Raw genomic sequence first — 14,478 nt, forward strand, 5'->3', positions numbered from 1 at the left:
CAGCGGATTGTAAGGAGAAAGAAATATGAACTAAACTTCAATCTCGTTTTGTGTCTGTAATAATGAAAAACGATTGTTGTAGTAAGTTGTGTCTATAGTCAAACATTTTGTAAGGCCCTATTACAAAAACATACAAACCATTATGATTTGTTGGAACCATTTTGCAATTCCATAAGTTTAAGGAGCATTTTTTAAGAATAATTATAATGTTAAAAGTCATTTAGTAGTACAGAACTTGAATATTGCTGAAAAAAGATTATTTTTTGTCAAAGCTTTTCATCTTGCACTCATCAGCACAACTCGATGACTAATGTGGTCCATGAATTTCAGCGCCAGTGTGTTGCTAGGCATGTAGGCCGTATGTCCCAAAGATTGGCGGATTGTGTCAAACAGCATGCCTCTTCCGCTGTTCACAATAGTCAAGGTACAGACCATACCCAACCAACCGTTCTTGCAAAATTCAAAACACAGTGTCCAACATTAGATGTGATTCCATGATTGGACAACATTTGCTAAATAATCCTTTGTGTGCTAAGAATTACTCTTGACAACCATTTAAGTTTGTCAGTCAGCTTACGGTATAGCGCATTTGCGTTTACTGGAAGCTACATACATTAATGTTCTTTGCAGACAGAAAGAACATGTACACACATTGCGCCTGTTTCAGTTAAACAAAATAAGTGACAGCCATTCGCTGGTTCATTCCTCAGGGTAATGCCTTGACCAATCAGAGTCAAGCTGCCAGGTTTAAATTTCAAGCAATGCTTGGCAGTTAACTGTCAGTAACCATCAACTAGCGCATTATCCATGGCAACACCTCTACCAATCAGAGTCCATTTGCCAACCAACCAGCATTCTTTTCTCATACAGTATAAATTGATGTTCCCTTTACATTTAGTTTTCTTGCGAATTGTCCTGTTGAGTGCAAGGTGATAAGCTTTGACAAAAAAAAATCTTTTTTCAGCAATACCCAATTGTAGTGTTGTGAACGCCACTATGCTGTTTTTGCTGATATAAAATGTTAACAAGAAGGATTCAGCTATTTCCAGTCTCTGGAAAAAAATGTTCTTGTTACTTGAATAATTTGAACTCTGGAGTACTTGATTATTGCCTCGATTTTGTGTTATGATTTCTACTGTACAATGTATTGAACATAGGTCTATATGAAAATTAATTGAACTAAATGTATTTCTTTCCCCAGGGGATCTGGTATCCTTTAGTTATGTTTACATAGACCAAGGTATGTTGGCATTTTGTATTAACTACCAAAAATAGCCCAGGATTAATAGAAGTTGTTTAATTGAAGCTTAAATAATGAATTGCAGCAGAGCTGTCCAGCTTGGTACCTAGGCACAGTGTTGTGGAGCTGTGACTTTATATCCATTGTTTAGGGACCATGTTCACTGAGTCTTAGTGCTAGAGGTTCTGTACTCCTTTTGCAGTCTTCACTTTTGACTTTGCCAATACAGAGGAGAATGTAAATGTAAAGTGGGTTTGCGGAATACCATGGCTCTGTTTGGAAATTGAACTCTGATTTCCCACCTTGTTTGTTATGTGAATATCTTCCCACTCCATTGTTTGATTTCTGTCCCTGGCCTCTGCCTGTGTTCACCATGGCTTTGGTGTTTGGTTATGTTCACAAAGGAGTATTGATGATTTGGGAGATAGAGCTGAAAGCTGAGTTTCCTGTGGTAAGTACTTGTTGTACCAAGTGTTAGTTGTGTCCTTCCCCTAACTTGTTGTTTGTTTGTTTCAGGTGCTGTTGTGCTGGAAATCACATGCTTTGCTGAAGCGGAGAGGATTTATACACTAGTTAAAGATACTACTGTCAATGACAAACAACTCGCAACAGTTATAATCCCAGTCATTGAGGTAAAGGCCCAAGAAGCTTATTATAAAAGAGTTGGGGTGGAAGGTAAATGGGACAATTATCGCCAAGACAATTGGGTTTCCAAACAGCACAGAGCATAAGATTAAACTCTCAGTGCCCACTGACCGCTAGGTGAATATGGACAAGGAAAAATTAGACTTTCCCCACTTGCCTTTACAGAAAAGCTTCCCTTTAGGGGGAGAAATGGAGGAAAAACTTGCATTTCAGTTGCATTTTCTGTGGTCTCAGTACATCCTTAAGTGCTTTACAGCCAATGAAGTGTAACATAAGAAACAAAACGGCCAATTTTTGCACAGTAAGCTCTCACAAATAGCAACCTGATAATGACCAGATAATCTGTTTTAGTGATGTTCAGTTAAGGATTAATATTGGCCAGGAATTCCCTGTTCCTCTTCAAAATGGTGCCATGGAACCTTCTGCATTCAGTTGAGAGGACAGGTGGTTTAGCGTCTTATTCAAAGGATGGCACCTTCAACAATGTAGCACAGTCTCTGTACTGCCCCTCCAACAGTGCAGCACTCCCTCAGTGGGATACTGGGACCTTCGGCCTCTAATTTGTACTCCAGTCTCTGGAGCAGAGAAATAGTGATCATCATTGATATAAATGAATGGCAGAGCTACAATGATTACCTCTCATTTTCAGTGAGAGTAATGATTTAAAGGTCCTTGGAAAATGTGGCGTATCACAATTAATGGTGCAAGTTATTCACTTGAAGAGGTGAAATATGTAAGCCTAAGAGGAAAGGGCAGGTGAAAGGGATGAATTAAATAGCTTTAAAAGAGCTAGCACAGGCATAGTGGGCTGAATGGCCTCCCTTTCTACTGTAAGATAATATAATAATGAACTTGAGTTTCTGGAGTGGAACTTGAATGTATGACTATCTGACTTTGGAGTGAGAGTGCTGTCACAGAGCTAATTCTGACACTTTAACCTGCCCTGTGTATGGTAATATTGTATTGTCACAGTAGAGGGCAGCACAGCACTACGGAAATATAGGGTCATAACTTCCTTGGAGCGGCAATAAATGTTAGACTTAGCTACGCCAAATTTCTTCCATGCCTGTCTCGCCTGACCTTTCAACTTAGGCCGGCCAAGATCCAGGCAGCACAACTGTCTCCCAAGCCCAACATCACAGCCCGGGACCATCAAATTGAAGGACATGCCCCCTTTTTTACGGCACTAGCTGTTTGGAATTTCAGGCGGCTGGAGGGATTCGGACATTGGGAGGGGTGGGGGTCTGGTTGGATTTAGGGGGGTGGGGAAGTCCAGTCGGATCCGGGGTTGAGAGTTGGGCTGGGTGGGGGGTGGGGCACTGAGAAGCCCTGTGCAGATTGAGGGAATCCCCATTGTGGGTCAGAGGGTGGGGAAATACCCCATGGGGCTGGTTAGTCAGGGGTGGGGAGTCCCCTGTGGGGATCGGGGGTTTTGGGGGAGTCCTGTGGGGGGATCGGTCTTGGCCTTAACAATTTTTACCCAGGGATTAGAAGAGGCTTTAATTCTTCTAACTTTTTCTGGGTAATGATTGGTGTAATGTTGCCAGAGCCATCCTTAGTTTGCATTTTAAATCACATTTATGGATGGTTCCCAGTGCGGTGCAGTTGCAGAGGTAGTGAGCACTTCTGGACAATTACATGCAAACCCTTACCTGTGATTTTCTGAGAGGGATTCCCCACTGCATCTCCCCCCCCGCCCCCCACCTTGGAGAGTCCAACGCTGGGGAGCTTGGAAGTTCCAGCCCATTTAAAAGGCTGGACTCAGAATGGGTCTGGTTCCCTGTGAAAGGACACATCAAAGTACAACCTTCCTTAAGAGATTTTCTGACACTAAGATGTCCCAGGTAACATTGTGAAAGTGAGCTTTTTGTGCAAGTACTGCAAGATAAAAGTTGCAGGCAGTAAGCAGGGGAACAGGCTCCTGTGGGAAAAAGGATTGAGACAAACCTAATGTCACCTCCTGCAGGATCATTCTTTGATTCTAAAGGAAGTGGCTCTGGAAATATTGGATTCATTGGGTGATCATCATCCTATAGACTCTGGAGCAGTTCCTACAGATTGGAGGGCGGCAATTATAACCCCATTATTTAAAAAAGGAGAGAGAAAAAACAGAGAATTACAGACCAGTCAGTCTAACATCAGTAATGGGGAAAATGCTAGAGTCTATTATAAAAGACGTGGTAACAGAACACTTGGAAAGCATTAACGGGATTAGACAAAGTCAGCATGGGTCTATGAAAGGGAAATCATGCTTAACTAATCTACTGGAGTTTTTTGAGGATGTAACTAGTAGAATAGATAAGGGAGACCCAGTGGATGTGGTGCATTTGGATTTCAAGAAGGTTTTTGATAAGGTCGCACATAAGAAGCTAGTGGGTATAATTAAAGCACATGGGATTGGGGATAATATACTGGCATGGATTGAGAATTGACAGATCGGAAACAGAGTGGGAATAAATGGGTCTTTTTCCTGGTGGCAGGCGGTGACTAGTGGGGTACCACAGGGATCAGTGCTTGGGCCCCAGCTATTCACAATATATATAAATGACTTGGATGAGGAAACCAAATGTAATATTTCCAAGTTTGCTGATGACACAAAACTGGGCGGGGTTGTGAGGAGGTTGTGAGGAAGCTTCAGGGCGATTTAGACAAGTTGTGTGTGTGGGCAAACACATGGCAGATGCAGTATAACGTGGATAAATGTGAAGTTATACGCTTCAGTGTGAAAAACAGAAAGGCAGAGTATTATTTAAATGGTGATATATTGGGAAATGTGGATGTACAAAGGGATCTGGGTGTCTTTGTACACCAGTCAATGAAAGTAAACAGGCAGGTGCAGCAAGCAATTAGGAAGGCAAATGGGATGTTGGCCTTCATTGCGAGAGGATTTGTGTTCAGAAGTAGGGATGTCTTAATGCAGTTTTACAGGGCCTCGGTGGGACCAGACCTGGAGTATTGTGTGCAGTTTTGGTCTCCCTACCTAAGAAAGGATATACTTGCCCATAGAGGGAGTGCAGTGAAGGTTCACTAGGCTGATACTGGGGATGGCAGGACTGTCGTACGAGGAGAGATTGGTTCAACCGGCCCTGTATTCACTAGAGTTTAGGAGAATGAGAGGGGATCTGATTGAAACATATAAAATTCTAACAGAGCCAGACAGACTGGATGCAGGGAGGATGTTTCCTCTGGTTGGGAGTCTAGAACCAGGGGTCACAGTCTCAGGATATGGGGCAGGCCATTTAGGACTGAGATGAGGAAATATTTCTTCACTCAGAGGGTGGTCAACCTGTGGAATTCTCTATCACAGAGGCTGTGGGGGCCGGGTCACTGAGTATATTCAAGAAAGAAATTGATATTTTTTGGGGATATTAGGGGCATCAAGGGGTATGGAGAGAAAGTGGGAATATGGTGTTGAGATAGAGGATCAGCCATGATCATATTGAATGGCAGAGCAGGCTAGAAGGGCCGAATGGCCCACTCCTGCTCCTAGTTTCTATGATTCAATGTTTTTATAAAGTAATTTCTGCAACACTTGTAGAATTGACTGTTCTGCAGAAACATGTTTCATCATCATAATTCGTCACAGTACTTCAAAATGTTTTCATTACCTTCAATAAAAAAACTTGTTTAATTTTAAAAGGTCTCCACTAAGTCGGGTTCTGACAGTGACCAACTCTTATATCAGCTTGTATTTCACTTGATGGGTCATTTTCAGGTTGGCAAGATGTAACCAGTGGAATCCCCCAGGGATTCCTCAACTATTTACAATCTATATCAATAACTTGGATGAAAGGATCGAATGTCTGGTTGCTAAATTTGCAAATGACGCAAAGATAGGTAGGAGAGAAAGTTGTGAAGAGGCATAAGGAGTCTGCAAAGGGACATAGACAGATTAGCTGAGTGGGCAAAGATTTGGCAGATGGAGGATAACATTGGAAAATGTGAACTTCTCCACTTTAGCAGGAAGAATAGAAAAGCAGAATACTATTTAAACGGAGAGAGGCTGCAGAACTCTGGTACAGAGGATCTGGGTGTCCTGGTACATGAATCACGAGAAGTAAGTGTGCAGGTATAACAAGTGTTTAGGAAGCTAAATAGAATGTTGTTTGTTGCAAGGGGAATGGAATATAAAAGAAGGGAAGTTTTGCTGGGATTTGGTGAGGCCACATCTGGAGTACTGTGTACAATCTTGGTCTCCGCATTTAACAAAGAATATAATTGCATTGGAAGCAATGCAGAGAAGGCTCACTTGACTAATTCCTGAGATTAATGTGTTGTCTTAAGAGGAAAGGTTAGGCCTGTATCCATTGGAGTTTAGAAGAATGAAAGGTGATCTTATTGAAATACACAAGATCCTGAGGGGACTTGACAGGGTGGACGCTGAACGGATGGTTCCCCTTATGAGAGACACTAAAACTAAGGGACAAAATTTAAAAATAAGGGACCTTACATTTAGGACAGAGATGAGGAGAATTTTTTTCTCTCAGAGGGTCATTGGTCTGGAATTCTCTTCCCCAGAGAACATGGGGAGATCGTGGTGTAGTGATAATGTCACTGATAATCCAGAGGCACAGGCTAATTCCCTGAGGATATGGGTTCAAATCCCACCACAGTAGCTGGTAGAATTTGAATACAGTTAATAAATCTGGAATATAAAGCTAGTCCTAGTAATGGTGTCCATAAAACTATGATTGATTGTTTAAAAACCCATCTGGTAGCAAGTCACCCACTTCAAGGGCAATTAGGTTTGACCAACAAGTCTGAGCCTTGCCAGGAATGCCCACATCCTATGAAAAAACAATCAAGAAGTGGAGAGAGGATCGTTGAATATAAGGCTGAGTTAGATAGATTCTTGACTGAGAAGGGAGTCAAAGGGTGTAGGGGGTAGACAGCAAGGTAGGGGCCATTATTAGATCAGCCATGATCTCATCAATTGGGACCAAATGGCCTACTCCTGCTCCTAATTCGTATGTTCACAGGAGATTTATAAATCAAAATAAGATACTGAACCACATAATGAAATACTAGGGTTAGATGACCAAACCTTGATCAGAGAGGGAGGTCTTAAGGAGTGTCTTAAAGGAAGTGAGAGAAACAGAGAGGTTTAGGGAGGGAGTCCCAGAGCTTAGGGCCCAATTGGTTAAAGCCACACCCATCAATGGTGGAGCAATTAAAATCAGGGATGCTGAAGGGGCCAGAGAAGAGTACAGAGATCCTTGGGGGTGGGTGGGAGGGAGAGCAGCTGACCTCATGTTATGGAGGGTAGAACATGGGAAGCCAGTCAGGAATGCATTTGAATAGCTAAGTCTAGAGGTAACCAAGGGATAGACTAGAGTTTCAGCAGCAAATGAGCTGAGGAAGAGGAGTTGAGCAATGTTAATGAGGTGGAAATAGGCGATCCTCGTGATAGTATAGATATCTGATTAGAAACTCATCTAGGGGTCAAATATGACACCATGATTGTGAAAAGACTGGTTCAGCTTCAGTCATGCCTAGTATTCCCGAGACCCAGGGTAATGCTCTGGGGACCCGGGTTCGAATCCCACCACGGCAGATGGTGAAATTTGAATTCAATAAAAATTTGGAATTAAAAGTCTGATGCTGACCATGAAACCATTGCCGATTGTAAAAACCCACCTGGTTCACTAATGTCCTTTAGGGAAGAAAATCTGCTGTCCTTACCTGGTCTGGCCTACACATGATTCCAGACCCACAACAATGTGGTTGACTCTTAAATGCCCTCTGAATAAGAACAATTAGAAATGGGCAGTAAATGCTAGCTAGCGACGCCCACATCCCATGAATGAATGAAAAAAAAGCAAAGGGATGGTGTTAGCAGTTAGGGAATGGAGTTTGTAGCGGAGACTGAAAATAATGGCTTCAGTCTTCCAGTATTTAATCAAAGGAAATTTCTGCTCATCCAGTACTAATGCCACTGCTCTCAGATCTCCCCATAGTTCTGTATCAATCCCAAATAATCCCACAGCCCTGGCCTCTTCCCATAGTACTGTATCTTTCTCTGATTTAGATATTTATCTAATTACCTCTTAAAGATACAGTGGTCTCTGACTCAACCCTCCCTATGGAAAAGTATTCCAAGCCACATTGTAAAGAAATCTTGCCCAACCTCTCCTCTCCTAATGACAAGACAAATCAGGGGAAATAGTCCTTACAACCTCAATCTTTCAAAGCCTTCATAACTTTAAAAGCCTCAGTTAATTGTTTTTCTCGACCATCCCTGCACCAGTGGAAATGGTCAATTCCAGTGGATGACCCATTGGACTTGGGGAGTTAGCTATTGATTTTGATAGAAGGGAAGTGTTACTGTTCATAGTAGATATTTATCCCATTGTCTCTGTCAATTAATTTTGTATTGTCGATAGTTATACTGGGGGAAAAAATCACAAATATAAAGTGGGGAATGTGAGGAAATTTGCTTAAGACTGATTATTGGTGGAGAATTTCTCCTTTGGTTTTGGAAATTAGATGATTGTCTCACCCAGTGACATATTAGATGCAGTGTTGCCTAACTTCTAATAGATACTGTAGAGACTCAAACAATTTAATCTTACCTAATTTATAGATCACTGTTACTGGGTTACTATCCTTCCCTGATAATACTGTGGGTGTACCTACACCAAAAGGACTGCAACAGTCCAAGAAGGTGGCTCATCACCATCTTCTCAAGGTGAATTAAGGATCGGCAATAAATTCTGGCCTTGCCAGTGATGCCCACATCCTGTGAAAGAATTTTTTTTTAAAGTCCACTACATTTCTAAGAGATTAAGGAAATTTTATTTAAGCCATTGCACCAAAACATTGCAACATCGAGTGTGACATTTCTTTCTCTGTTCTGTCAATTTCTCTCTTTTGTCATTAGCTGATTTCCCAAGAGATACCAGGTAAGCATTAGTTGTAGAACATAGAATAGGGAGCCACGTATCACCTTAGTCCCTGTCTTAGCCTATGCCTGTAGAAAATGCATGTCCTTGTGTTTCCTGTATTGCTGTATTTGTGCACATGGAACCACCTGTAACACCCTCAGAAAATGCTCGACAATTACACTTTCAAAAGGTTATCTATTTGCATCTGAAGTGCCTTCAACATATGAGGATAGCTACGTGAGGTTCCTGCCCTGTGTGGATCAGAGGATTGAGTATGGAGAATCCCTGACCTGCACTACTCCTGAGTTCCCGGTGATTTGATGATCTGAAAATTGGAAACACCACAACCCTTCAATTGGCACTCCTCCCACAGAAAACTCTACACTGGAAATAGATTTCCCCCATTGTTATATGTATTTTAGATACATACATATATAAAACATCTTTTTGAACAATATCTGAAACAATGTAAAAATTGGTCATAATATTTTAACGATATAGGGCCTGAACTTGCGCAGAGTGGCAGAGTTGGATTGCCACTCTGCTCCTAGTTACTTACTTCAAAATCCAGATGATCCTTTCTCGCCCAACCACCTGACTCAGGTCTGACGAGAACTGGGTAGGGCAGCGCGCTCCTGAGGCCTTCAGTTGAGGGCTGGAAAGTCAGAGGTAAGGAAGCCTTACCCCAAGCAGGTAAGTTAAATTTCCAGCCACTTTCAAACCAGGGAGAAGGTAGGTATATAAGGTAAGTGGGTAGGATTGGGGAAGGATGGTGTTGCGGAGACTGGCATCAGGTGGTTGGAAGGGGTCAGGTGGTGGGAGGGTCTGGGGGTGTTGAGTGGTCAGTGGGAGGTCGATCGAGGGGAGATCGTGTGGCCAGTTGGGGCGGGTTTGTCGGGAGGCATTGGTTGGTCGGGGGTGCTGGGTGGTCAGTGGTGGGTGGGGGTGTTGACCTGTGGAGGGGGTGTCAGTTGGCCATGGGAGGTTGGTCGGGCCGGGAGAGGGTCAGGTGATTGGGTGGTGGAGGTCGGGTGGTCATTGGGGGAGAGGGGTGTTGGTCGGCTGGACATTGGGGAGGGGCTTGGTCGGGCGGGGGTCAGCTGGGCAGTCAGTGGGAAATGGGGGTCAGGTGGTCATTGGAGATTTTGGTTGGGGGGGAATGGGGTGGGTGATCAGTTGGGGGGTGTCGGGCAGTCGGGAAGTGTTGTCACTGGGAGGGTCAGGCATTAGGTGGTGGGGGGTCCCGGGGGGTGGTTCAGGGAGTGGGGTAGTCCTGTGGTGGGTGTCAGTAATATAACTACCCAGAAGTTAGAAGTGGTTTTAATTCTTCTAAGTTTTTCTGGGTAACTATTACTGTAAGAGAGTCAGGACCATCCGAAGTTTGCGATGTGAATTGTACTTTTGGATGGTTCCCATTGCAGGGCAATTGCTCAAAGGAAGTTTGAACTTCATGGGAAATTTTTGTGCAATCCTTACCTGGGTCCTCTGGGACAGGGTTTCCCTAGTGTATCTTTGTGGTTACCCTCCAGTTACAACTCCCAGAAGTTACAGGCCATACTGTTGCAACGGATTCACTCCCTTTGGTATTTTGTGTTCATGTTACATAAATTGCATTTACTTGTTGAGGAATTAACAACTTTGTGAAAGATTATTAAATGTATGAAATAATTCTTAGTTATTTCTTTCCAGAACATGAAAGCTTTCTGTAGAATTTGCTTCATTTATTCAATCAGTTGCTTCTTCTAGATATTTAAATGATGTTGTTGCACAGTGTATTAAGTTGGCAGTCGAATTGGCAAGTGAACGTATAAATCCTTTGATAAAAGCAAAAAACTGCGGATGCTGGAAATCCGAAACAAAAACAAAAATACCTGGAAAAACTCAGCAGGTCTGACAGCGTCTGCGGAGAGGAACACAGTTAACGTCTCCAGTCCGAATAACCCTTCAGCGGAGTCATACGGACTCGAAACGTTAACTGTGTTCCTCTCCGCAGATGCTGTCAGACCTGCTGAGTTTTTCCAGGTATTTTTGTTTTTGTATTAATCCTTTGCATGTTTTCAAAGTGCCTTTGTGCCAAGGCTTGCACAATAAGAATGTTTTAGTCAAAAGTGAAAAATTTGGGTTGGAAATCTGAATAAAAACTGAAAATGTTGGAAATGTTCAGCAGATCTGGTAGCATCTGTAGAGAGAGACACAAAGTTAACGTTTCGGGTTGATGATCTTTCATCAGAACTCTACCAAGTATATTGACATTGACCTGAAACGTTAACTCTGTTTCTCTCTCCACAGATGCCAGATCTGCTGAGCATTTCCAGCATTTTAGTCGATACTGGTATTGAGCCCTTGCTTAGGAAGCTTTGTCTAGGTTTCTGCCTCTGTTCCAGTGTGGAGACCTTACTTGGATAGACTAACACTTCAGATGAGGGCAAATCACATGCCATTGTGAAATATCATATTTGGTTATAATTGAGAGCTCAATAACTAGATTAATGGTGAACCGTGGTGTTGCCACACTCATTGTGTCATTAAAATCTCCTTTGTTATGGCTTTTACATTTAGATAAATCCTCAAAACACCAAAAAATGTGAATGATAAAAATTATTTTTTTATTTAATGAACATTATTCTCTGAAAGCTGAGGTGACGCTTTTGTTTGTGTTCAGCTGTTGTCACTCAGTAGGATCCATATGGGTAAGACATTAAACTGCTCTTGATCACACAACCAGCTCCGGCATCCAGGTAGTGAGTGCTTTAGGCCCAACATTGGAAAATACAGCAATACAAGCATAACGATCCCATACAACAATAACTTACAATTATATCACAGCTTTAACTGGTAAAATGGAAAGGAACATTGAGGAAACCTGGGAAGTGATTTACCTGACACCAATTGTGTGTCTTGATTACACAGGATAACATGGTGTAGAAACAGGCTATTCTGCTTCACAAGTATATACCAGTGTTCATGCTCCATTCAAACCTCATCCCATTTTTCCTCATCTAAATTTACCATCATAACCCTCTACTCCTTCATCTAACCCTCCATCATAACCCTCTATTCCTTCATCTAACCCTCCATCATAACCCTCTACTCCTTCATCTAACCCTCCATCATAACCCTCTATTCCTTCATCTAACCCTCCATCATAACCCTCTACTCCTTCATCTAACCCTCCATCATAACCCTCTATTCCTTCATCTAACCCTCCATCATAACCCTCTATTCCTTCTGTCTCAAGTGGTGGTCTAGCTTCCTCTGAAATGTATCTGCTATTCACTGTGGTAGCGAGTTCCACATTCTCACCTCTCTCTGGGTAAAGAAGTTTCTCCTGAATTCCCAATTGGATTTCTCAGTGACTATCTTATATTGACGGCCTCTAGTTCTGCTCTTCCCCACAAGAGGAAACATTCTGTATCCACTCGATCAAAACCTTTCAGAATTTTAAAGACCTCGATTAGGTCACCCCTCAACTGCTGTTTTTCAAGAAAAAAGAGACCTGTCCGGTTCAGCCTTTCTTGATATGTGTCCCCACCCATTTCTGGTATCATCCTTGTGAATCTTCTCTGCACCTTCTCCATTGCCTCTATATCCTTTTTATTATATAGTCAATCATATTCACTACACCTGACACATCAAGTAATGCTTTATATTTTATATATATATTACACACCCCCTCTGTTCCTTTCACAGATTGGGTGTTAGTTTACTATCTTCACTTTTGCGTGTTATTAATACATAGCTCATTTTAAGTGTTGTTAGCCAGTTAAGCTCATTTTACCTGATACACAATGGATATCTTTAGCTGGATAGCTTCACTGGGTAGACTTGCATTCAGTCAGTCAGTGTTTCTATCTATCTTCATTAATGACTTTTTTCTCTGTCAGGTTACACAGCTACCACAGGACTCCTACCCTCTCCTTCTGTTTGTGAACTCAAAGAGTGGGGCCCTTAAAGGGCGAGAACTTCTGTACAGCTTCAGGAAGCTTCTGAACCCTCATCAGGTCTTTGATCTTTCTAATGGAGGGCCTCTATCTGGGTAATGTGTCATTTTGTACATGATATCTTTGGCAAACAAAGGCTTAGCATTTTAAAGTTCTCTGACATTCAGTGCAACATCCACTAGACTCATTGCATTGACACCCACCCTTTGCCTATTTGGCGTCTCTCTGGACTCACTCTTTTCACTCCAGGCCACCCATTGATGAGGCTTAAGAACATGAACTCGCACAGTCACGATGGACTGAATGGCTTCCTCATTCTGTAGCATTCTTTGATTCTGTGATTTTACAAGAATGGAAAAACTTGTATAAAAGAGTGCAGTTTGAAATAATGCAGAAAACAGGAGTTTACTGGGTCAGAGTTTACTGTCTATTTATAAAAAGTGATGTTGTCTTCAAAAAAATGAAATGTGTATTTGTGATGCTGAAGCAATGTTACATCTAACAGATTCTAATACCAGCCTTAAACAGCATCACAAATGACTCCGATTTTTCTGTTACAAAATGTAGCCTGAAAAGTCACTACTTTAACTGAAGTTGTTTTTAATGTACGTTAAGCCACTTGTACCCAATGTGTTTGTCAATTAGTTATCAACCCCTGTGATCCAACTAAATAGTCCATGTAGGCTGTGTAATATGTATTCACCTCAGCCACACAAACCTGTTTCAGGCAAGCGAATGATGCTAATGATTTAAATCAATGCAGAAGGACTGCAAGTCTTAAGAACATAAGAAATAGAAACAGGAGTAGACAATATGGCCCCTCAAGCGTGACCCGCCGTTCAATATAATCATGGCTGATCTTCTCCCTCAAAGGTGTTGTGGTGGTAATGTCACTGGATCAGATATCCAGAGCCCAGGTTAATATTCTGCGGGCAAAGGTTCAAATCCCACCACGGCAGCTGGTAGAAATTAAATTAAATTAGTAATCTGGAATTGAAAAGCTCGCACCGTGAAACCATTGTTGATTGTCGTAAAAATCCATCTGATACATTAATGTCCTTTAGCTAGGGAAATCTGCTGTCCTTACCTGGCCTGGCCTACATGTGATTCCAGATCCACACCAAAATTGATGACTCTTAACTGCCCCCTGAAATAGTGTGGCAAGCCACCCAGTTCAAGGGCAATTAGGGAAGGGGAACAAATGCTGGCCTTATCAACAATGCCCCATGAATGAATAAAAAAAGCTTTACTTTCCCATCCACTCCCCATATATCTTTTGATTCTGAGAGACCAAAAATCTGTCCATCTCAGCCTTAACAGTGCTGTTAGGAACAGAATTCCAGGATTTTGACCCAGTGACAGTGAAGGAACGGTGATATATTTCCCAGTCAGGATGGTGAGTGGCTTGGAGGGGAACTTCCAGGTGGTGATGTTCCCATCTATCTGCTGCTTTTGTCCTTCTAGATGATAGTGGTCATAGGTTTGGAAGGTGCTGTCTAAGGAGCCTTGGTGAATTCCTGCAGTGCATCTTGTAGATGGTACACACTGCTGCTAATGTGCGTTGGTGGTAGAGGGAGTGAATGTTTTTGGATGTGGTGCCAATTAAGTGGGCTGCTTTGTCCTGTACGGTGTCAAGCTTCTTGAGTGTTGTAGGAGCTGCACTCATCCAGGCAAGTGAGGAGTATTCCATTACACTCCTGACTTGTGCATGGTGGACAGGCTTTGGGGAGTGAGGAGGTGAGTTACTCATCGCACTCTGACCTGCTCT

At 42.4% G+C, this 14,478-nt stretch overlaps 1 protein-coding gene across 1 annotated transcript in view; it reads left to right on the top strand.

Annotated features, from left to right (window-relative positions):
- The window catches only part of dgkq (diacylglycerol kinase theta), a 153,568-nt gene that overhangs the window by 98,278 nt on the left and 40,812 nt on the right, over positions 1 to 14,478 (top strand). Inside the window, exons 13-15 of the mRNA XM_078563460.1 lie at positions 1,202 to 1,240; positions 1,757 to 1,872; positions 12,654 to 12,805. Of these exons, the coding sequence (XP_078419586.1) occupies positions 1,202 to 1,240; positions 1,757 to 1,872; positions 12,654 to 12,805 (307 nt within the window). The remainder of the gene's footprint in view (positions 1 to 1,201; positions 1,241 to 1,756; positions 1,873 to 12,653; positions 12,806 to 14,478) is intronic.

The sequence above is a fragment of the Cetorhinus maximus genome, chromosome 1 (genome assembly GCF_964194155.1).
Source record: "Cetorhinus maximus chromosome 1, sCetMax3.hap1.1, whole genome shotgun sequence".
Classification (NCBI taxonomy): Eukaryota; Metazoa; Chordata; class Chondrichthyes; order Lamniformes; family Cetorhinidae; genus Cetorhinus; species Cetorhinus maximus.